General features: G+C 42.4%; 1 protein-coding gene and 1 long non-coding RNA gene across 3 annotated transcripts in view; both read left to right on the forward strand.

Moving 5' to 3' along the window:
• Window positions 1–4,916: 4,916 nt before the first annotated feature.
• The window catches only part of GRB2 (growth factor receptor bound protein 2), a 68,997-nt gene continuing 49,261 nt past the window's right edge, over window positions 4,917–24,652 (forward strand). The window contains exons 1-2 of one of the 2 annotated variants that reach the window (XM_033848572.2): window positions 4,917–5,092; window positions 10,781–10,996. In XM_033848572.2, coding sequence (XP_033704463.1) covers window positions 10,919–10,996 — 78 coding nt within the window. In that variant the 5' untranslated portion in view covers window positions 4,917–5,092; window positions 10,781–10,918. The remainder of the gene's footprint in view (window positions 5,093–10,780; window positions 10,997–24,652) is intronic. The other variant, XM_033848573.2, reaches the window with a different exon arrangement.
• LOC141277348 (uncharacterized) lies at window positions 11,003–23,427 on the forward strand. The gene is made up of 2 exons (XR_012328595.1): window positions 11,003–15,389; window positions 22,332–23,427. It is a non-coding gene; the product is annotated as an uncharacterized lncRNA (long non-coding RNA).

Consider the following 24,652-nt stretch of genomic DNA (forward strand, 5'->3'; position numbering starts at 1 on the left):
CCATTAATTCAGTCCGGGCACTGTGCTGGGGGCTGGGAATACACATGTGAGAAGGTGTGGTCCTGTTTGGGAGCTTGTAGAGCATTTGGTGGTGGATGGGGGAGGGGGGAGAGTGAAGAAACCATTATGCAGCAGTGAGATGGGAGGTCCAGTGGGAATTTTGAGGAAGAAACCTTAAAACTGACTTGGGGGCCTAAAGAAGGGGGAGAAGACCAACTGAGCAGAGGAAACTGAACGTGCAAAGATACAGACCCTCAAAAGATCATGACACCTTCCGGAAACCACAGTGGTTTAGAATTGGTGGAGTGTGTGTTGGCCAGAGACCGAGAGAGTGGGGCTGGCAGGCAGCGGCCAGATCCATGAGGGTCTTGCCCAGATCTTAGGACATTATCTTGTAGATGATAAAAGCTTAGTTCCAATTGATTTTTCACTCTGCAGCTAGAGTGTGAATGTATTTTGTAGATGAAAAGCTGACCACAGCCCACCTCGGCTTCAGTATCTCATAGAATCAAGTAGCAAGCGGGATCTTAGTTCCCCGACCAGGGATCAAGCCTGTGGAAGCGCGGAGTCCTAACCACTGGACGCCAGGGAAGTACTTCACGTCCCTAGTTTTTAGCAGCACTGGAAAGGCCCAGCATGCCCCTCTCCAAATGCTTCACCCGTGTGCCACATTCTTCATCCCAGCTGTAAATGGCTTCCTGGAGTACTCTCTTACTGTCTGGCCTTTGCACATGCTGTACACTCTCCTGGAATACTCTTTTCCTCTCAGGCTAACAGAGTCTCAGTTGGTCTTCCCTGATCCTGGACTAGGTCAGGTCCCCTGCTGTGTGCTCCCAAAGCTGCCAGTCCTGAGAGTGTTATATTCTCAGCGGTATGTCTTCCCCTTCAGACTGCGAGCTCTGTGACAGGTTATCCTGCTGTTTCCAGAGTAGATGCTCAGCTAATATTGTGGAGAGGAAGAATGAATGCACTGAGCTTTTGGACAGTGTACTGGATATTTCTACCTGCATGTCTCCCAGAATGATGAACCCTACATTTCCCAGACTGAGGCATCATCATCTTCTTGCCTGTCCCTTCCCTGTACATGCCCTGCCCCACCACTTCCTGCCCAGTCAGCTCCTCCTCCCTTTTAAAAAAATATTTATTTATTTATTTGGCTGCACTGGGTCTTAGTTGCGATATGCAGGATCTTTAGCTGCGGCATGCGAACTCTTAGTTGCAGCATGTGGGATCTAATTCCCTGTTGAGGGATTGAACTGGGCCCCCTGCGCTGGGAGCATGGAGTCTTAGCCACTGGACCACCAGGGAAGTCCCAGCTCCTCCTCTTTATTTTTTATTTTTTATAACAACTTTATTGGAGTATAATTGCTTTACAATGGTGTGTTAGTTTCTGCTGTATAACAAAGTGAATCAGCTGTACATAAAGATACATCCCCATATCTCCTCCCTCTTGCGTCTCCTTCCCACCCTCCCTATCCCACCCCTCTGGGTGGACACAAAGCACCGATCTGTCCTGTTTTAGAAGTAAGGAAGCTGAGATCCAGACTAACTGGCGACATGGCTGGTGAGTGGCAGTCAGGATTGGAACCCAGTTTTCTAGGCTTTAATCCATCCTTCCTCTATGGGGTGGATTAATCCGGGCCCCTGTGCCGTGGAACCTGGCACAGTGCCTCTGTCTGCTTTTCCCCATGCTGCCATCTGCCTGCCTATGGGGTTGCCTCTGACAGCCCAGCATTGTTGGGCAGTATTCTGGAAAGCCCCCCCCTCACTCATCCTTTACAAACATTTTGACCACATCTGCAAAGTTCCAGCTGTCTGGCTCCGCCCTGAATCCTGGCATTTATGCTGATTTGGAAATTGGAATCAGTAGGCTAACTGTGGCTCTGCTGGTGGACTTTCACTTGGCAGGAACTGGCTCTTCATCCTGGGTGGTTTCCAGCAGGAATCCCCCTCTGCACTTCCTACCTGTGGAACCTAATCTCCATTTTTAACACGAGGCCTCTCGGATGCTGTGCAAACCGACTTTGACACTAGTGTGCAGTTAACCAGTGTTTACTGGAGGAGAGGCTCAGCAATGGAAAGGATCAGAGCTCCCCAGTCCTCACTCAGTGTTTTTCAGTTGATTAATGAAATGTGACTTGTGTTCTTCCTATTATCCAGCTCTAAAATGATATAATAATGTGTTAACTTTTGTGAGGTACCATATATACGTGTTGCTACGGTATCGACATTCCTTACAGGAAAGCTGTAGTAAAAGTCCAGCGTCCAAAAGTAGAGAAGACGTTGCCTGGATACTAGCAAATTTCAAGAACTTAACTTCTAGGCAGCACACTTGAAAAGGGATTTTTCTCTTCTGTCTCAGGAAATATGGCCACAACGTTTTCTTAAGAGAATCTGGCATTCGGGGAGTTTTTAATCTCAGAGAGACCAGTGTAGTTGGGGAAGGTTGCTGGGCTGTGAATGGGGACGAAGCACAGGGAAATGGGCAGTTTTCCAGCCTTGGTTTCATATCAACAAGCAGGAGTCCTTACTGCCCTACAGGGTGGGAGTCCTGGCAGAAATCCTCTGCAACTGCAAAAAGACAAAATCCACTTGGAAGGTAAAGCAGCAACAAAAGGGCTTCGGTTCTAATTACAGAGTTGTCAGGTTGAAGAAAAATGGTTGTGGGATAACAGGGAGATGAAAAACTTGGTTCTTAGTACAGTGGGTTTTCCTTGGGAAGCTTTAGTTCTTGATTCAACTTCTTACGCAGGTGTGGATCAACCGTGTCTTCCGTTGTGCTCTTTCTCCAGCTGTTTTGTAGATCAGCTGATGAACCATTTCCTGGTTTTTCAGAGGTTGGTAGAGGTCCTTGCTGTTCTTGTGCTTACTTGCTCGTTTGTTCCTTTACACATTTATTTATTCACTACATATTTTGAAAGTGTTTTTGCATTGACAGAAAATACAGGGACAAGCCCTGTTTCGTCACTCAGACCTGCTGGTTTGGATTCCTTTCACCTCTCTTCTCTGCTGATAGTGAGGGGAAGGGTCCTGCTAGTGTTGGAGGGTCTCCTGCAGAGGCGGGGTGTGGCTGTGTGTCACCGTGAGGGCAAGGACACTGGCCCCAGCTCCTCCTCTTGACTGGCAAATTTGTCTGCTGTTCTTCCCACTCAAAACGAAGAACTGCAACTTTTCCCTCACTTCCTTCTCCTCTGTGCTCAGCAGCTAAGTCCTTCCCTTTCATTTCTTTTTTTTTTTTTTTCTGGCCACCATTCTAAAACAAAGTATCAAAGTGGGGGAAAAATATGGGTTTCAGAATAAGACAGGCCTAGGCTCAAATCTCAGATCTACTATATTTGGGTTTCCTTGGGTAAGTTTCTAACCTCTTTAAGTCTCAGTTTCCCAGTCTGTAAAATGGGGATATTATCCACCGTAGAAACTCTATGACTTTAGTATACATCGGGTGGTGAATAGATGGTCCTCTTGTTATTTTCACCTCATGTCAGGCATCTCTTGCTCAAAAACCTTCAGAGGTTGTTACTTGTCAATGAAGCCTAAACTGTACATCTTGGCCTTGCCTTTCATTATTCTTCCCCCTAAATCCTAAACTCTGGCCAATCTGAAATACTGGCTGACTCCATCCCTCTTTCCTCTCTGCTTTCATGTTGCAATTCAAACACCAAGTCCTCCCTGATTACCTGAGCACCAAGTAACTGGCTCCCTCCTCTGCAGTCCTGTATGTAGTTCAATGGCACTTAGGGCCAACTGTTTTGCCTTGCAGACTAGGCAACTCTCCTCTAGATGACAAATTGCTGAAAGCAGAGACTTGGTTGGGTTCATCTATCACGCTGCATAGTACCTTACATGCAGCTGATGTGAAAGAACAATTCATTCTCCTTATTTCAATGGGCTTGTTTTCTCTATAGAATCAGATGTTTGGTTATTCTCACCTCTAACTATTTTGTTGGCTTCCAGGAAGCACCTTACCATTAGATGCTCTGTTCTCTCTTTTAACTGGAAAGAGCTTTTGGAACTGAAAAATAAAGAGTTACTCCTACAAGCCTCATCTTCTGCCACTGCCCGCTTACGAATCGAACTACTTAGCATTGCACAGAACACGACTCTCACACCTCCGTTCCTTTGTACGTGCGTGACGTTCCCTTCACCTGGAATGCTATTGCCCGTGCTTCTCTGGCGAACTCCTACACATCCTCCAAGACTCGGCTCAGACGTCACCACAATCACCTTCTCTGGGTAGGCTTTTCTGAGATGGGCAGAGTAGCCCCCCCCCCCGCAACTTTTTAGCTTCCTCAGCACTCTCCAAATAATTCTAACAGGACTTAGGTATAATTTGTTTACTTTTCTTCCACTCTTCTAGAGTATAGAATCTAGACCCTGAATTCCTTGAGGGCCAGGATTTCTGTTCGTCGTTGTACCTTCTACGCTTAGCATGTATTAGGCGCTTGATTCAATCTATGAGCGACTGTGTTAATTCATCTAATACTGCAGAGTTTGTTCGGACCGGATTCTCAAATATTTCAAGACCTGGTCCTCTATTTGGAGTGCTTCACGCTGGAGGGAGATTCTCCCTCCAACCCCCCAGCCAAATTGCCTTGGTTTGGTGGAAGGGGAAAGGGCGTGGATAAGAGTTACTCCTTCAAGGGTGAGCTCTATTTACCCGCTCTGGCACCGAGAGGGTTACAGCAACCCCGGGGGTGGAGCCCTGCCGGTGCCACCTGCTGAGGGGCGGCCCGGCGCCTGCGCCCTGGCCTATAGCTGGTCTACCTGCGGGGGCCTGGCCGAGGAGGAGCGCTTGCGCTCTGGGCCTTTTCCGCTGGGGGAAGTCTCGCGGGGGCGGGGCGGGGCGGGGCGGGGCGGGGCGGGGCTGCGCCGGGAAGTTCTCGCGGGACCGCGACGAGGAGCGGAAGCGAGGCAGCAGTACCGCTTCAGCGACCGGACGACGACGACGACGACGGCGGCGGCGGCGACGGAGACTGTGGCGGTGACGGCAGCGAGAACAGTCGCTGCCCTCGGGGAGCAGCAGCGGGGTCGGCGGCCGCTCGCACCGTTGCGGAGGGGCCGGCCGGGCGCGGAGCGGAGCAGCTGCGCCACGGTGAGTACGGCTGGCGGCGGCGGCGGCGCTGCTCCCGTACCCCTTCCTCCCCTCTCCGCAGCGGGAGTCGGCCCGGGGGGCCCGGGCCTGCGTACCGAGGGCTGCCGGGCCTGGAGGTCGGGACAGTGAGGAACGGGGCGGGGAGCGGAATCCCTGGGCTCCCCGGGAGCCCAGTTTCCCCTTCTGGGGCGCTTCCTTCCTGGGGACCTTTCCTCCCCTGTCCCTTGGCTCGGGACAGAGCTTCGGACCCCGGGGCAAGAGGCTGGGGGGCTCCTAATTAAATTTCGTGCCGTTTTCGTGGGGGTTTGCCCAGAAGGGGCCCAGGAGAAGCCCGAGAGCACGGGGTACTCATTCTGTGAGTCAGTCTGACTTGGTCCGGGAGGCGGGGGATTCGCAGAGGGCTGCAAATGTGATTGATGCTCCTTCGACCTGCACGGTCACCAAGTCACCGTCTCCTGGTGTTTCGGGGCCGAATTTTGGGAGGAAACCCACCAACCTTATTAATACTGTGAGTGAGGACGTTTGCTACTGGAGCCAGTCAAGATGCCTTTGCTTCTGTAGCGCCTTTTTTTTTTTTTCTTTTTTGACTAGTCTCTGAAAAACATTGGTCAAGAAAAATAAGCAGCAGTTGATTGGAATGCTGCGAGGAAAGATTTCAGTAAGAGACGGGAGGGAATCACTGGTATTTTTCATTTGCAGCGCTCTCCGTGTCTATGATTTACATGTGAGTTACAGCTTATTTAGGGAGTTAAACTAGGCTGGCTTCAGATGCAGTAAGAATATAATTTGCAGAGGAGCCAAGTGCCTCGCGGTCTGACTTTTGGTACTGTGGGTTATCAGAAAAAAGTGGGAAAGACACGAGAGAAATTAGCATTAGTTTCTTTGGCTTTCTAGTGCCTCTTTCACTTTGTGCTGCCCAGTTGCCTTCCCTTTCTATTTCTCTCCATTCCACTGCGGACACTAAATGTTTACTCCTATAATGCAAGTCACTTGCCCCCTCCCCCCCTTTTTTTCTAATCTACTTCCCCTTCCTCCTTTTTGTCCCCTCTCTGGCATAATTTTTCGAGGTTTCGGCTCTTTGGCACAATTCGTTTTTTCCCTCATATAAAGATCCCGTTTCTCTCCCGGGAAGATGCCCTCTTTCCTGCTTTATTCTTCATTTTTGAGCGTCCACTGTGTTCCTTCAGTCTGCCAGAAGGGTTGCTAGAGAGCCATGCGAGACTTAACGTTCTCCCCCTGGGAACTGGGAGGTGCAAAGGATTGAATTCAGCTCTAAGTAATCAATACTGCCACTCGGTCACAGGTGTAGCTTGTGTTTTTGCGTTTTAATTGTTTTCTTCACTTTTAGATCATGTTGTTGTGCCTGCTCATGCTTTTCTTCTTATGTCTCTTTTATGTTAGTAAGGGAGATTGGGTCATTTTGGGGCTTGTGTGACTTCTTTTTGGCTTTTAGTGGGGGTGGTGAATGTTAAAAGCGAAAACCAACCATAGTCCTATATTACAATAGAATTAAGATAGCTTGAAACATTTAAGGGAATAGAATTTATTTAGACCATTGATGAATTAATTAAAGCTTGCCCATTGTAATAGTACTAATTTATTCTTTACCAGCCTTCTAAGATAAGGTGTCTTTTCCTGCATCTGTTACAATCAGCCTTCTTTGTTGTTGGGTTTGGTTTTTGTTTTTTTTTGACAGAAAGAAAGAAATTTGTTCTCTTGCTCCTTCCTTTGTTCAAAATTTTCTGAATCCCAAAATTAAAAGTTAATTCTTGTAATCAGCTCTCTTTGATACTAAAAGAAAGCATTTAAATGTTTGAGGCAGTTTCCTTAGCCAGTGTATTCAGATTGGAGGGACTACTATTAGATTTTAAATACTAAGTTGGTGGTACTTAGAGATTTTTCTCAATAATTCCTGTTATGTTGCACGTTATGCCGCAACAATTCTAATTGTTACTTAGAACAGAAGAGTAATAGATTTTGGAGAAATGAAGTAATACAGAGTAGAGACCCGCCATGGTCTCCTGAGAGAAACTAATATTGATAGTTACTTGATTAATTCAGAAGAACTTTCCAGCACTCCTGAACGGCCATTGAGAGCCTTTCATTTTATTTGTCAAAGTTGGGTTTTTCCCAGTTATGCCAAGTGAATATGAATTATTGTCATTTTATGCAAAGACTTTGTAGTGCATTGTCTGAGATGCAAAGTTTAAAATCTAGTCAAGGCACCCTTACAGCACAGCAGTGATTTTTTAAATTTAGCATGCATAAGAATTACCTGTGAATGGGACTGAACCCGGGCCATGGCAGTGTAAGCCTTAATTTTCCATTTTTAATAATGAAGACAAACATCTAATATGTTTCAAGTAGAGTCACGTTTTAACTTAGAGTGACTTAATGTCAGGCTCTGTCTGTAGCGCTTCATATATGTCTATTATCTGTATTACCTAATTCAATGCTCAGTGAATTTTATAAAGTTGGTGATATTATACCCATTTTACAGATGAGAAAACTGAGGCTTGTTTAAAAGCCTTGCCCAAAATTATAGCTGGTAAGCATCAAGGTCATTACTTGAACTTGGGGTCAGCCTGCCTTTACAAATGATGCAGGGTTAACACTAAGCTATACTGGCCCAGTGAAGTGTCGTGTATTTTATTTTCTGTGAATTTTGGGAAGAAGAGAGTTGAATGGAAGACAGAAAATAAAATCCTACAAATACCTTTAGGAGACTGCAGTTTACGATACAGTGCGTATTGCTTTAAATGAACAGTTGAAGCTGCTCTTGCCTTGTTAAAATTCTCTGCTTGTGATGGGCTGCAGGATGTGTGCTGGTAACAGTTCAGACATACTCTGTCATCAGGCTTCAGGGTTAAATGTACTCCCAGCCCATTTTCTTGAGAAATTTACAGCAACATATACTCTGTTAAAAACATTATACATTGTGTCCACTTTCAGATTTCTTTCTTCCTTTTAAAGTAATTAATGTGGTGTATGTGATAGAATTTTTTTGTCTTTAATGAAACACACCCTTTTGAATTTCTTGAGCCTGCATGTTTTTCAGTGGATAGCTTAAAACCTGGCCTTCTCAAGTTTTCTCTGTGAAACGCTAATTTTTACTTGGCATCACCGCAAAAGTATTGATTGGTTGGTTTTCATTCCTATTAAACTGTATCTTACAAAGCAATTGTTACTTGAAACACGATTTTCAAGAGTGTTGTCTGTTTAAGTTTTCTCTAGGAAACCTGTGGTAGATAAGTTGAGTAACAGCAGGAGAGCAAATGTTGAAAACTCTTGGTTTTTATGGTCTGGCTGTTCAGTCACACTGCAGCTGTCTGGAATCATGAATGACATAGAAGTTTATGCCCTGTACTGCATAGTACCTTGACAGTGACAGTGCTTTAGGTTTCTGTCTGATTTCTGTTTTTCAAAAATGAAACTTCTGAAGTTTTTTGGATCTGCGCAATTATTCTTCAACTTCCCATCATTGATACATAGTCCCAACAATCAGACCTGAAGACCAGTGAAAATAAATGGTCAGGTCAGGGTATGGAAAATATTGATAGGCATGTAGCGGAGATTTTGGAGCAGCTGTAAAAAGTTTTAATAGGTACACACTGGAAAGTAGGCAAAAAAGGAGAAACAGTTATTAATTCCGGGAAAAATTGAAGGAGTGTACTAGAAAGGAAGGTTGGTTACCATACATTATTTAAATCACCAGTGAACGATGTTTCGTAATGTAATAACTACTGCTTAAACCGGAATATGTGGCATTACTGGGATGGGGCAAGGCAGAATTGGCAGGGGCGGAACAGCTAAGTCCTCATCTTTCAGGTGATAGGTGATGGCTGGAATAAATTAAGAAACAGCAGTAGAAGGGTGTTATTTAGAAATACTGGGAGTAAACATAAAGAGAAAGCTAAAATCAAAATTGAGGGTGATTGCTTGTGAGTGTTGGGGTAGGGAATTGCTCTTTTTCATAAGCCTTTTAATGCTCTGACTTTTAAAATTATATGGATTCATTTGATAAATAAGTAACTGTGGTGAGTATAAGTAAAGGGTGTTTAAGGTCACACGAAAGTACTGAGACTAATCTTTTTTTTTAAATTTGCTGGGACTCTTTTTGCTTTCCTGTTTTAGAGCCAGCACAACATAGGATATCCTAGGTATGGCCTGATAGAATGAATAAACGTTGGTTTAGTTTATTAGTTTACCTGCAGTGGAATGTTTGGCCTTCAGAATTCGGCTGAAGGACTTTTTATTACCGGGTGATTCTTTCCTCCTTGGTAATACTCATTTCCCTCTAACCTTAGTATTCCCAACTGGTTTACTCCTTAGTCCTTTTGTAGCTATGCTTGATTAATGCCCCAGTTGTTAACTTTAGAACAAAAGAATAATAATCACTCGTGCCCTTCAAATGAGGTCTCTGCTAGGTGGTAATTATCCACCAAAGGGTGTCACTATAAATAATCTGTCCCCGTTCTGCCAGTGTCAGTGTTGTTTTCTGCTTTTATTTAGCCTGTATGAAAACAGTGACTGACAAAAGAAGAATGGGGCTTCGTTTTCCTTTAGTTACGGGAAGGTCTAGGTTGTGTCCCATATTCAGGGCTCGAGACTCCTCACTTCCTCAGTGATTGTACTGCCCAGCTTCACCATCACCTGGTACACTACCTAAGGGTTATTACAGAATCTTTGCCTGCGAAATGCAGTTTGGATCAGTCTAGTACTCCCCTGGCTCTGAGAAAAGCACCTGTTCTCAGGGGTAACTGTGAGAGGCTTCTGTTTGGCTTTTGGGCGGTAGCTAAGATTCTGAAAAAGGGATTGCTTTCAAGTGTAGATTAGGACTTCAACCTTGCTCCGTAGGCTAGTTAGGAATAATGCAGAGGCTGCTTTTGGAATGCTGAACCTTGGACGTCTATTTTCAAGGGCTGTTGGGGCCCCCAAAGTGTTGGGGGTCTTCGAGGGATAGGGAGCCTTGTGCACGAGCAGGTCTCCACCCACCAAAGGCTCTGAGCTGGATTTCCTTTCTCTGGTCACCTGAGCTTGCCGATCACAGTTGGCAAGTGGAGAGGGAGAGTTGCCTATGCTGAGAGTAGCAAACTGAATAAGAAAGTAGTTCCTAGGGTCAGTTTCTTCCACTTTCCTAGGGGCAGACCAAGGTTTAGTTTCTGAGAACAGTTAAAGCAGCTCAGGACCACAGCCCACATTGCTGGCTTTTGACTGTGGATAGGGGACCCAACATTTTCAAAGCACCAGAAAGGTTGGCAGGGAGAAAGGAGGGAGAGAGGCCTCTATAACTGAGAAAAGTAGGGTGCCATCCCGAGGGCGAGGCCTTTCTTTGCGTGGATTGCATTTCGTGCCTGGAGAAGAGCGTGAGGGGCGAGGGAGGAAAGGCGGAGACCGTTCGGACTCCAGCCGGTTCCTGCACACCGAACACACCCAGCGGGAGGGAAGAGGAAGTGTGTTCTGGAATAGCTTGAGCAGCTGCCGCCATTGGCCGGCAGGCCTGTCAGTTGCCTGGGGACCGAGGCTGGAAAGAGGAAGGAGGAGCTCAGGGCTCCTGCCTGGAAGGGAGGGAGGAGGGCTGAGCCAGGCCGAGCCAGGGGGCGTGGGGGCTGGGACGGCTGGCCGACTGGCAGGGCGGGGCTGCCTTCGATCCGGCCACTTCTCTCAATCATTGCTCTTCTGATTCAGGGTGGCATTGTGTGTCCCGCCGTGCAGGAGCGAGTCCCAGCTGAGAGGCGAGGCTGAGCCCAGAGCACTGGGTTGCTTCAGCAGGGAAGACTCCCTTCCCCCCTGCTTCAGGCTGCTGAGCCCTGAGCCCCGCTCAGAATGGAAGCCATCGCCAAATATGACTTCAAAGCCACCGCAGACGACGAGCTGAGCTTCAAAAGGGGGGACATCCTCAAGGTAAGTGTTGATGCCCAGCAAACGCTCAGATGGCTTCTCCTTGTACTCACCTGCCTTCTTGTGCCCTGATAACACACAAAGAAGCTGTGCTTGTTCTTTTTTCATTGCCCACTTTTAACATTTACCATCCTGTGTGATTTGGAGAGCTAGATGCTGAGTAGAATATCAAACATGACTTCAGAGGGTTGGTGTGATGTGTGGTCTTTAACTGCCTTTGTGTGAATGCCTTGAGCATTTCTGTGCTTCTTGATATTGGTAATTCAAGTAAAGTCAGAGCAATATGGTTATAGTAAGGAAGCATATGAGTAGATTGGGTTACCTGATCTACTAGAGTTATATAAAAAAAAGTGAGAGGATTTTTTTAAAAGACCCAAATTTGAAGTATTTTTGTAAAAGCACTCAATTAGTCTTATCTTACATAGTCAAAAGATTTTTGCTTCTGGAATGTGATCCTAGTAGGTTAGAAATTAATTTCCCCTAGTTTAGGGAGGTGGTTAGAAGTACATGCCAAAACTCGTTAAAGAACCTCAGTGTATTCTTATTCTTTGTGAAGCAACTAATGGAGTTCTAAATGACAAGGTTCAACTTGCTGTTGTACCAGTCAGATTTCGATTTTCTTGAACTTGAGGGGCAGTTACCCCATATTAAACTCTAATTGCACCAATGAAACCTGCTGACAGTTTAAAAATAAGCTTCCTTACAGTTTGCAGCTCATTTTGAGCCCCACTATTTACATGAGGTTCGCCTTCCACCTGGCACGTGTTAATTATGTTGTTTACCCAGTTGACTCGAGCAGCTTGCTCTTTTGGATATGTAATTTATTTTTACATGGGTGGGTGTTATCAAATAGTGTATCAACTCTGAGAAAAACCTAAAATTTAATGTTTGAGTCTTCACTGTGTCTCAAGTTTTGACTTTTTTCCTCTAAACCTGATTATTGGAATTTGCCATCCATTTGTTTACTACTGTTGAATGAAATTATTAGGATTTTATAAAGAAGAAGAAAGTGGAAATACAGAAATATGATTCTTTATAAAAGGACTAGTGACTTTTGTTTTTAAGTTTTGCAGACCTATGGAGAGTTGTTATTTTGTTCACTGCCCAAGGTGTAGAGTTCTGCTCTGAAGTTAGTTTTTGTAAACTACTACTGTGCAGTAGTTTTTGTAATGTTAGAAATGTAGGTTGCACTTCATAGAAGGTGATAAAGAGCCCTTTAAGGAGAAGGAAACTGTGAGCTTTTTTTTTTAACATCTTTATTGGAGTATAATTGCTTTACAATGGTGTGTTAGTTTCTGCTTTGTAACCAAGTGAATCAGTTATACATATACATATGTTCCCATATCTCTACCCTCTTGCGTCTCCCTCCCTCCCACCCTCCCTATCCCACCCCTCTAGGTGGTCACAAAGCACTGAGCTGATCTCCCTGTGCTATGTGGCTGCTTCCCACTAGCTATCTATTTTACATTTGGTAGTGTATATATGTCCATGCCACTCTCTCACCTTGTCACAGCTTACCCTTCCCCCTCCCCATATCCTCAAGTCCATTCTCTAGTAGGTCTGTGTCTTTATTCCTGTCTTGCCCCTAGGTTCTTCATGACCTTTTTTTTTTTCCTTAGATTCCATATATATGTGTTAGCATATGGTATTTGTTTTTCTCTTTCTGACTTGCTTCACTCTGTATGACAGTATCTGGGTCCATCCACCTCACTACAAATAACTCAATTTCGTTTCTTTTTATGGCAGAGTAATATTCTATTGTATATATGTACCACATCTTCTTTATCCATTCATCTGTTGATGGACACTTAGGTTGCTTTCATGTCCTGGCTATTGTTAATAGCTGCAGTGAACATTTTGGTACGTGACTCTTTTTGAATTATGGTTTTCTCAGGGTATATGCCCAGTAGTGGGATTGCTGGGTCGTATGGTAGTTCTATTTTAGTTTTTTAAGGAACCTCCATACTGTTCTCCATAGTGGCTGTGTCAATTTACATTCCCACCAACAGTGCAAGAGTGTTCCCTTTTCTCCACCCTCTCCAGCATTTATTGTTTCTAGATTTTTTGATGATGGCCGTTCTGACCGGTGTAAGATGATACCTCATTGTAGTTTTGATTTGCATTTCTCTAATGATTAATGATGTTGAGCATTCTTTCATGTGTTTGTTGGCAATCTGTATATCTTCTTTGGAGAAATGTCTATTTAGATCTTCTGCCCATTTTTGGATTGGGTTGTTTGTTTTCTTTGATATTGAGCTGCATGAGCTGCTTGTAAATTTTGGAGATTAATCCTTTGTCAGTTGCTTCATTTGCAAATATTTTCTCGCATTCTGAGGTGTGTGTGAGCTTTTTGACTGTATTCTCAAAGTCAGCACTAAATTAATCAGAAAGCAGACAGAACCAGCTATAGGTTTTAGAGAGAAATACATCATCTGTTTCTATTTCTTTAGCTAGAAATCGGCAATCATAACTTAGACTACTAAATTACTCTGTATCATTGATGTACTGAGGAGATAATTTGGTGTTTTCTTAGGTGATTACTATTTTCAGCAGATAACCTGCTCCTGATATCATAATAAGATTGGCTACTCAGATAAAGGGAAAAAAGATTGGCTCCTCAAGTAGCCACATTTGTCACTTGTACAAAAATGCTTTGGGGCCAAGCTTGGGGGTTTTTTTGGTTTGTTTGTTTACTGAAATACAAATTAGATTTCTCCATGAAGTAGAAACTTGAAACTTGAGCCTGGAAGTTCATATTTTTTCTCTTAGTCTATCCAGTTGCACATTTAGCACTAAAGCAACAAATCAAAACAAAACTGTGAACTTTGAGGTCTGTTTTAAAGAATTTTTAGACAAGAACTTTCCCTGTTTACTGCCACTAAATTTAGTCTTGGACCATGAACATTTTATAAGTTCTCCACCTTAAATTGGTAAACTTCGTGAACAAGTGTAATGTCCTTCTTTCCCATCCTACAATTAGGATGGTGCTGTTTAATATTCCCCCAGAAATTTTTATGATGGGAGAGAAAGTGAATCAGAGTGCTCACATTTACTTTCAGATTTTCTTTGGGGAGAGAGAAACATACATATATTTGGTTCTTTCCAGTTTGGCAGATAACTGGCATATGAAGTCATAATGCCATTATTGCTTTTGAATGGTGGCCGTTAGCTGTTTGTTAGTAATCTTGTGGCTTTACTCCAAAAAATAAGTGACGATACAGTAGTTGCCCTTTGTCTCATAATTCTGTGAAACAGCTGAGTGAAGAGGAGGGACATTGCTTTGTCTTAAGCACTATTAGTTTAAAAAAAAAAAAAAGGCAGCGTTTTCTTCTTTGATTATTCAGGGAGTAACTGGCTTCATTTGAGTGGCTCTGATTTGATTTGTTCACTCTTTAGGATGCTAGTTGTGAGCCAGATCATGTTTTGAAGTGTCTGGAAAGCATTGACCAGTTTCCCTCGATTGAAATATGGATCTATTTACCCTCTGTTGATAAAAGGGACATGTGCACGTGGGTACTGAGTACATTTTACTTGAAGATAATGAAATAGAAAGGGGCTCAGCCCTCTTCCTATGACCAGGTTCAGGATTACACCCTCTCACTGTCTTGGAGTTCCTGGTTAACTTTTGCTGAATGTTGACTCGTGTCTCCCAGCAGACCACTTCCTTACTCTCTGTCCACATGTTGACTTGTACTGCCCTGAGAAGAGAGAGCAAATTAAAAACATCTTACTGGAAGCCGTAAATAGAACTTAATGCTTGGATATATCTGCCTTTGTTAATTTCCCTCTTATAAAAGCTTGTGTTTTTCTTGGGGAGGGGTGGGGAGGGCACTGGGGCTAGGTATGGAAGAAATTGCTCTTCGTTCGTGGATGAAGTGAACCTAAATTTCCCCACCGTTGTAGGGCAGCCTTGAGATAGCCCCAGGGGTTCTCCACTGAAAATGAGGCCCCTGAATACTCTGCCCTAGGCACACAAAATGCCTGAGCTTACCTAAAAGTTGCGTTTGCCATCTAGAGGCTTCTGTACATGTATTGATACTTCAGACAGTGCTGCATAGGAATGAAGAGACTGTTCTGAGCTCTCAAACCTGTGCTCATTGCATTCTGTAGCTGGGTGGTTATTTTCTATCAAGACAGACCTTAGACTCTAGAAGAGAACCAACAGTAGATCATCTCAATATCTTCTTCTCTGCCTGGCACGAACTTCCTTTACCAGTTTCCTAAACCGCTTTAGAATTAGGTCTTGGGTTCAGGGCTGATGACACTATTTTACTGTTACATTTACAGAGCGTCTCCTTGAGCCACATCCTGGGGCAAGTTGCTTTGAGAGTTGGGGGAGAAATAGAAGATGTACTTTCTCCCTTCAGGAACTCTAAAATCAAATAAGAGAAGTGAGGTTAGTATGTGAAACAGTATGTGACAGTGTGTAAAATTAGAGGATCTGTATTTTTTAAAGATAAATTTATTTATTTATTTTTGGCTGCATTGTGTCTTCGTTGCTGCACATGGGCTTTCTCTAGTTGCAGCAAGGGGGGGCTACTCTTCGTTGCACTTCGCAGGCTTCTCATTGCGGTGGCTTCTCTTGTTGCAGAGCACGGGCTCTAGACGCGCGGGCTTCAGTAGTTGTAGCACATGGGCTCAGTGGTTGTGGCTTGCGGGCTCTAGAGCACAGGCTCAGTAGTTGTGCCACATAGGCTTAGTTGCTCTGCGGCATGTGGGATCTTCCCGGACCAGGGCTTGAACCCGTGACCCCTGCAGTGGCAGGCGGATTCTTAACCGCTGCACCACCAGGGAAGCCCTAGAGGATCTTTAGAACAGGAAAAGACTTCCTTATTTTAAGGTGAGGAAATGGTGGCCCATGGAGGTGAATGATCTATCCAAGATCACAGCTATTAGTACTTAGTGCTGAACTGGTATTTAACAGAATGCTGAAGTTGTGTTACACACTGTAACTGCCAGTGTAATTTTGAAGAGAAGAGATTGGTGAGAGCCGAAGTCCAAGAAAGCTGTGTGGAAGAGGCATGACTTGGACTGGACCTTGTGAAGACCAGGACAGGGCTAGGTGAGGACAAGGGAGGAGCGGGGGCTGTGCTTGTTGTGTTTAAGACAGGAATGCTAGAATAAGGTTATAGGCTGTGACGGAGTGGAAAATAAGGTAGAACTGGAGCCAAATAAGAAAAACCCAATAAGAGTTTGATCTTGTCCTTAAGCCTCTGAAGGTTATCAGCTGATGACGAAAGTGTCCTGTGTGTATAGTGGAAGTGTCCTGTGTGTATAGTGGATTGCAAGGAGGGAAGCCTGGAGTCCCAGCCTGGCAGGTTCCAGTAATCAGGTTGTGAGATAAGTGCCTGTACAGGTATAGGAGACTAGGAATGAAGGACAGGGGGTGCTTTGAGGAAAAGAAAAAATAACGGGATTTCTGCCTGTCAGCTGGGAGTATTTGAATAAGTCTCCTGTGTAACTGAGAAAAGAACGTCCATTGAGTATGCTCCTGAGAGCCAGGAATGTGAACTAGAGTGTGATTGGTTCCAGTTTTCACAACAGCTCTAAGTCCTGAATTTCAGTACATGAGTCTCATTTCAGGTGTTTGAACTATCAAACCTAAAAAATAAGAGGTTGGGATGGGGTTTTTTCTTCACTATTTCAAAGTACTGGTATCAGTATACTTTTTGAAGTATTTCTTTGCCTATTGATAAGAATTGTTATCAATCTTGTTAACTAAACTCAGAATATTGCATTTAATCTTTAAGAATGAGGACAGTTTGAGTTCTCTTACAACATAATTTGTTTGCCTTTCATCATATTCGTTTCCCCCCTGTCATCTGAATGGACTGTTTCCAAATAGGTGCTAAGAATGAACTTTCAGTTCCTGTACAAGACTCCTTTGGGGGTGGAGGGGGTTGCTGGCTGAAGACCAGTCGTCCCTGTTTGGAGAAAGAAATGTCTAAGGAAATGCACCGTTCCTTTGGGGTCTTCAGTTTTCACCTCTGTGAGCCATTATAGTTAAGTCATCATTGAATAGCTACTACTTATGAAGCATTTAATATGTGCCACAAAGTTATACATGATCTCTAATTTTGGACATCAGAAGGTTGGCATTATTAGTCCCATCTTATGGGCGCAGAAGTTAAGTAACAGGCTCAGGTTCACACATCTAGTAAGAGGCAGAGCTGGGATTTGATCTTAGGCCTGGCTGCAGTGCTCCCCCTACAGTACATTAATTCCCCTGTTAACTGTCAGGTATGAGTAAACCAGAAATATAAGCTTATCTGCAGTCCTGAGTTACTCACCTGCCAGGCATGGACAGCTGTCTTACGGCACTGCTTCTACATAGTGACGTATTGGATATCCTATCTAAGTAAGCTGAGGTTAATAATAAAAGAAATGAAGGGGGGAAAAAAGGGTCATTTCACCTTTCGGATTAGCAAAGATGATAAAGACTGACCACACCCTCTTTTGGCCAGGGTGTGGGGAAATGGGTACTGTCACCTCCTGCCAGTGGAGGTTTGTACGAATACAGTTGGTCTTTTTGAACATGGCTTGGTGATACATATTAGACCATAAAATGACCCAGCAGTTGCACTTTCAAGAATTCAATCTAAGAAAATTCACAAACAAGTTTTTTTTAAATGTAGACATGGGGGGGGGATGTTTATTTCAGTGAATCTGTGTGCCACCTGGAAATTTCTGCAATTAAATTATGAAATATCATTTCCAAGATATTAAAAGGTGTAAAAATAGGCATCTTCGAATACATGGAATTACCATATTATAAAAAAAAACCTTAAGTAGCCCATCAGTGGGAGGCTACATAAACAGATTATGGTGCTTGTAAAGTGGGATACTGTGAAGATGTTAATGTTGATGTAAAACTATATGAATACAGTATATGTGTTGCTCAGACAAGTGTTTATGGATCCTCTTTTAAAAAGTGAAAATATATCTAATTTATTGAGTTCTTAGTATATGTCTGTGCACTAAGCTAAGTATTTTACTTGTATTTTCTTTTAATCCTCACAATAATCCTATTAAGACAGATGCTATTATCCCCAATTTACTGATCAGGAACCTGAGGCTTATGTTAAGTAACTTGCCCAAGTTCACATTCAAATCCAGGCCGGTTAAGTCCAGATTCCATGTTCTTAACCACTACCCCGTGGGGCTTTTTTGTACCCAAATGAGGTCAGATGAGGGAGGGAGGGAGGGGGCGCGAGCCCATTTAGGGAAAATTGCTATCTATTTCTATTTGCTTATTAAATACATAGACTTCTTTCTGAATGATCCCCTAAAAGGTAACAGTTATCTCCAAGGAGCTGGATTTCAGGTGATTCTTACTTCTTTCTTGTGCTTTTTTTTTTTTACATTACTTTAATTAATTTATCAGTTTTATTAAGTCAATACAGCTTTATTCAAATGGTAAGTAGTTAACATTTTGCATGTTTTACCTTGATGGTTATTCTAGGAAGTTAAAGTGCTCCGGTCAGGGCTTGGTTGGTTGTGTATTTTTAATGACTGAGATTTAACCTGCTGTTAGGCTAAAGTTCACTGTGCCTATCTATGTTCAGAGTCATAAAACTTAGACACCTTTTAAAAAGTGACTCACAACACCTTTTGGAGGAAAATCTTGGTCTTTTTGGCAGATACTTCCCCTGTTTTACCTCCTAGTGTATGTGGAATGAGAGACACCTGTGGTATTGTGCTAAAGAACTGCTCCAGGACTAGACCCACCTTCTTCTTCTGGCAGATCTGGCCTTTTGGTCTTGGGAAGCTGACTCTCCTTTGGTTCTCCCATCCTCAAAATGGGAACAATAGCGTCTACTTTCCTAGAGTCACAGTGAGGATTAAAAGAATTAATATGTTAGTGTGCTTAAAGCAGTGACGCGTAAAGTAGATAGTAATGCTACCTGCTATTAGTTTTATTAATGTTATTCAGACGCACAACTTTGATTAAGAGGATGTCAGTCCTACTGCTGGCTCAGGTAACTGTTAAGTCACATGACTCGACACATAAAACTGGCTGGGTGCTTGTCCTGATACTACCTCAAACTCAGAATTGTGCAAACTTTGTCCCAGAACTTAGCAGAAAGCATGGTATTGATGGAGGATTTTGTGAAAGACAAGTAGTTTCTCCATTCTTAAAAGTCTTTGACCCTCTCTCAGGGTTAAACCTGAAAGCAAAGAGGTGGGTAACTGCACAGTGTCCTGTTGGGGACCTCACTTTTGTATATTTCTTGGGCTGAATAGAGCTTTGGGATTATGCTGTTGGCAAATATTAAGAAGTGATAGAAGAAACAGCCTTGGGAAAAATTCGTTGCTGTATTTACTCTAAGGATACTAAGGAATCTTTCATTATTATGTGTCCTCAGGGAGGACATGTGGGAGAACATTCTCTCTGGTCTCCATACCTAGAATAGGCGTATTTCCCCCTCAAACAACTTTTTTAAATCTTAAGGATGCTATAAATAATGCTTTGATATGTTTCCTTCTTTATCTTCTAGGAAAGCTTAGAGCCTACTATGGTCCCATTGCTAGCAGTCGCTCTTATACTTTCTGTCCTAATATTTTTGTTGAAACAGGTAGTAATTATTAGTGGTAAATATTTAAAGTTTTTCTCACCCTAACAATGGCTTTGATTTTTAACTAATTTATTTATTCTTCAGTTTAACAGCAGACTTTTAAAATCTAGATTTAGCAAAATGGCAAAGCCTTTTGTAGTACTTTGCTTTTGAAAAAATACAAAAAGCATCAGTTTAGTTTTAAAGTGAGAGGAAATGCATTTTGGACCTTAAAACTGTAGACTTCACAGAGAACAAGAAATCAGTGTGTAGGCTTCCCTGGTGGCGCAGTGGTTGAGAGTCCGCCTGCCGATGGGGGGGACGTGGGTTCGTGCCCCGGTCCGGGAGGATCCCACATGCCGCGGAGCGGCTGCGCCCGTGAGCCATGGCCGCTGAGCCTGCGCGTCTGGAGCCTGTGCTCCGCAACGACGGGAGAGGCCACAACAGTGAGAGGCCCACGTACTGCAAAAAAAAAAAAAAGAAAGAAAGAAAGAAAGCAGTGTGTGTTTTCAGTCAGAATATTGATCATGCAATGTCTTTGTGTCATTTTGTAGATCTTTTATTTTCCTAGATAAATATGTATGGTTTGAAATGGATTGCTAGAGGAAAGAGAATAAATTTACAGCATTTTATTTTTTTGGTTTCATTGGGTCTTTGTTGCTGTGTGCGGGCTTTCTCTAGTTGCGGTGAGCGGGGGCTACTCTTCTTTGTGGTGCGCGGGCTTCTCATTGCGGTGGCTTCTCTGTGGCGGAGCACGGTCTCTAGGCGCACGGGCTTCAGTAGTTGTGACTCGCGGGCTCTAGAGTGCAGGCTCAGTAGCTGTGGCATGTAGGCTTAGTTGCTCCGCGACACGTGGGATCTTCCCAGACCAGGGCTCGAACCTGTGTCCCCTGCATTGGCAGGTGGATTCTTAACCATTGTGCCACCAGGGAAGTCCCTACAACATTTTATTGTCAATATTTCCATTTTTCCTTAACATTTAAAATTACTTTAATATACATTAATAGAAAAAAAGAGGAAATTCAAAATTCTGCACGAACTCCCCACTCCAGTATTTTTACTGTTGCAGATCTCTTCTAGGCTTTGTTATTGTATAAACATTTTTATACTGCTGTAATTATAGTGGCCTTAAAATACAACATATGTTACCATTTTCCTGTGTTTGTTTTACTAATTATTTTTAATGGTTTAATGTTTTAAAATATTTTTAAAGTTAATGTTCTATAATTGACTTAGCTATTTCCCCATTGCTGGATACTTAGCTTGTTTCTATTAAAAGTTTAGTTTATCATCTCAAAGGAGGCTTTTGATTATGTATGATGCTCTATTGTCCAAAAGGATTGAACAGATTACCTACTTGAGGTCAAGTTGAATGAGAATGGCCCATAATCTTAGTCAGAATACATAATAGTAGTGCAGCTAATGTTGGCTTCATTTTCTGACCTCCTTTAACAATAGAATATTATTTCACAGTTTGACAGTGTTTTATAGGACTGTGAAATGATTTGTGAAATGATTAAACCTCTTCACTCAGCATCTAAGATACTTGACAACAGCATCTAGTTTTTCTGAAGCACGTTTTATTTTGTGCTGTTCCTTCAGGTGATTAATTTGCTTTTTTATAGCTGTGTCAAGTTAAGTTAATAAGTAATTTTGATAGCTGAGAAATTTGATGTGTACTCATAGATGTAGTTTTAATTCAGTTTTACTTCTCTGGTTGAATTAATCCCTTCTGGAGGGAGATAATCCATCCTCACTCATGTTTGGAAAAAGATGGAAAGACAGACAAACCAGCTTTGTTTAGTTGATGCTGCAAATGTTTAGCTTTAGAGCCAGAAGGCTCTGCTGAGAGCTTTTGAGAAAAAAGTGGAGTGATTTATTGAAACATCCTCATGCTCTTAACATGTACTGAGATATAAAGAAAAAACAAAACTATCTTGTTGGTTCTCTCTGGATGTTGGGATTATGGAGAACTGTCACTTTCTACAGCATGCATTTCTATAATGGATGTTTTTACAGGCATATATTAGTTTCATAATCAGAAAAGCAGTAAAAACCAAAAACACCACAGTAGTTTTCTAGATGTAAATTTACAAGTCAACAAACATTTTAGGGTCTATTTTGATTTCTTAAAAGGAAAAAAAAAAATCAGCGTACAGCTTCATGGAGTAAATTTGTTCATTTCTTCTTGGTGAAGACAGCACAAGCATCTCCAAGTTATCTAGGACTGTTTCATAGACTTTATGTAAAATAGAGAATACACAACAATAAACTAGAAGCGGGCTCGGCTCTTTTGCTTATGAACAAGTAAGATTGGCCCTAAAACTGGTCTTGCTGCCCAGATTTCTAGTTATATCTAGCTTATCTTTTCCCTGCACCTTATATGAAACTAACGTTATGTGCTTTCTTACTTACGTAATTTTGACTTAGGTCAGTCTCCAAACTGGATTATGGCTAGTAATGCAGCCAAATTGCAGTTCTTCCTAGGTTTAATGATCCATGTTGCCTTCCTTGTCTCCTGTCCATATTTAGTCATTTACATTTTATTTATCAACTTCTATAAAAATGTTTGGCTCTGAAAGGTAAAATTAAGAGACAAAATAAAGATTTGCAGTTATTTGTGGGTTTTAGTTATCTGTTGTGCATTGAAAAATATCAGGTGTCTTCATTTCATGCTTTTAAAATGTTTATTAGAGTTATTGAAAAGTGTAAAAGAAAGGCCATAATCCCTCCTGTCACCCAGATAACTTTTTTTTTTTTTTTTTTTTTTTTGCGGTACGCAGGCCTCTCACTGCTGTGGCCTCTCCCGTTGTGGAGCACAGGCTCCGGATGCGCAGGCTCGGTGGCCATGGCTCACGGGCCCAGCCGCTCCGCGGCACGTGGGATCTTCCCGGACCGGGGCACGAACCCGTGTCCCCTGCATCAGCAGGCAGATTCTCAACCACTGCGCCACCAGGAAAGCCCAAGATAACTTTTTGAAATAAAATAAAACAAATGTCGAACTCATTAGAAAATGTAAAAGGCAAATACTCTTACCAAAGAAAATAACTATTCTGTTTTTCTGTAACCTTTCAGGGAGAAAGACATTTAATGAGTATAGCTATAGTTACTTTTACTGTACTTTCTGGGTACGATGAGAAGCACACAGAAACCATATTCAAAATTGTAATAATGAAAATAAGGTACTTCATCTTTGGAAGGAAGGATGGGGTTTCTGTTTAAATGTACTGTACCTCTTTAGAAAAAAAGCAGTAGCTAGAAAGGTCACTTTGCCAGGCTATTAGAGAAGATCATAATGATTAAGACTTTAAAAGTCACATGTTAAAGCTGAGTCAGAGTAGATTTCGAACCTGAAATTGGTGTGAATTTTCCCAAAAGTTGTGCTGATATTGTCTACATCAGATATTCAGATGAATTTGTGACTAATGGCCTCACTTAGTGCTAGAAGTGGAAACTTGTAGCCCTGCAGGTCTTTCCTTGAGATTAATTACTTTATTGGTCTCCTAAATTTAGGTTACTGGTTGAGAAAGAACCAGTACTCTACTTGGAAAGTCATTCTCTTTGCGTTCAGATGCCCTTTATTTGCCTTCTTGGAGCACCTAATATAACTACATACATCTGAACAGCTGTTGTCCTTAAAGACTGTAGAAGTAATTTTCAAATTCAGTTATTAGTTTGTTGGTATTGTGTATCAAAGTGTAAGCTTTCTGCATGTTCTTTCCCTCCTCTTCTTTCTTATTAGATATTAAGGGCCTCGCAAAAGGGGCATGCTTCTCATTTGCATATTCTCAGATAACCTGATGAAAAATTATTGATTACCTGCTTTTGGGGGTGTTGGGTTTTATAAATAAAAGAATAGCAGCCTCAATTTGAAGTGAACTATGGCATGTTTTTCCTTTTAATATAAATGTTTATCTTGTACTGTTGGTAGGAATGTAAATTGATAGAGCCACTATGGAGAACAGTACGGAGGTTCCTTAAAAAACTAAAAATAGAACTACCATATGACCCAGCAATCCCACTACTGGGCATATACCCTGAGAAAACCGTAATTCAAAAAGAGTCATGTTCCACAATGTTCATTGCAGCCCTATTTACAGTAGCCAGGACATGGAAGCAACCTAAGTGTCCATCGACAGATGAATGGATAAAGAAGATGTGGTACATATATATAATGGAATATTACTCAGCCAGAAAAAAAACAAAATTGAGTTATTTGTAGTGAGGTGGATGGACCTAGATACTGTCATACAGAGTTAAGTAAGTCAGAAAGAGAAAAACAAATACCATATGCTAACACATATCTCCATATATATATGGAATGTAAAAAAAAAATTGTTTCTGAAGAACCTAGAGGCAGCACAGGAATAGAGACACAGAAGTAGAGAATGGACTTGAGGACACGGGAGGGGGAAGGGTAAGCTGGGATGAAGTGAGAGAGTGGCATGGACTTATACATACTACCGAATGTAAAATAGATAGCTAGTGGGAAGCAGCCGCATAGCACAGGGAGATCAGCTCGGTGCTTTGTGACCACCTAGAGGGGTGGGATAGGGAGGGTGGGAGAGAGACGCAAGAGGGAGGAGATATGGGGATATATGTATATGTATAGCTGATTCAGTGTTATACAGCAGAAACTAACACACTGTTGTAAAGCAATTATACTCCAATAAAGATGTTAAAGATAAAGTGATAGGAACTGAAAAAAATATATATATATAAATGTTTATAAATACCTAGGCTGTAGCCTTAAATTTCCCTCTAAATGCTGCTTTAGTTGCTTCCCATAAATCTGGGTATGCAGTTGTTTTTGTTTTCATTAATTTCAAAATATTTTCTAATTTGTTGTTTTTTTCTTTGACCCATTGGTTATTTAGGAGTGTGTTGTTTAATTTCCACATATTTGTGAATTTCCCAGAATTTCTTCTGTTGTTGATTTCTATTTTAATTCCATTGTGCTTATAGAACATACTCTGATTTCAGTCCTTTTAAATTTTTGAGGCTTGTTTTATGGCCTGGCATTTGGTCTATCCTGGAGAATGTTCTGCTGTGTGCTTGAGATGAATGTGTATTCTGCTTTTGTTGGTTGGAGTGTTCTCTAGAT

The sequence above is a fragment of the Tursiops truncatus genome, chromosome 20 (assembly GCF_011762595.2).
Source record: "Tursiops truncatus isolate mTurTru1 chromosome 20, mTurTru1.mat.Y, whole genome shotgun sequence".
NCBI classification, from domain to species: Eukaryota; Metazoa; Chordata; class Mammalia; order Artiodactyla; family Delphinidae; genus Tursiops; species Tursiops truncatus.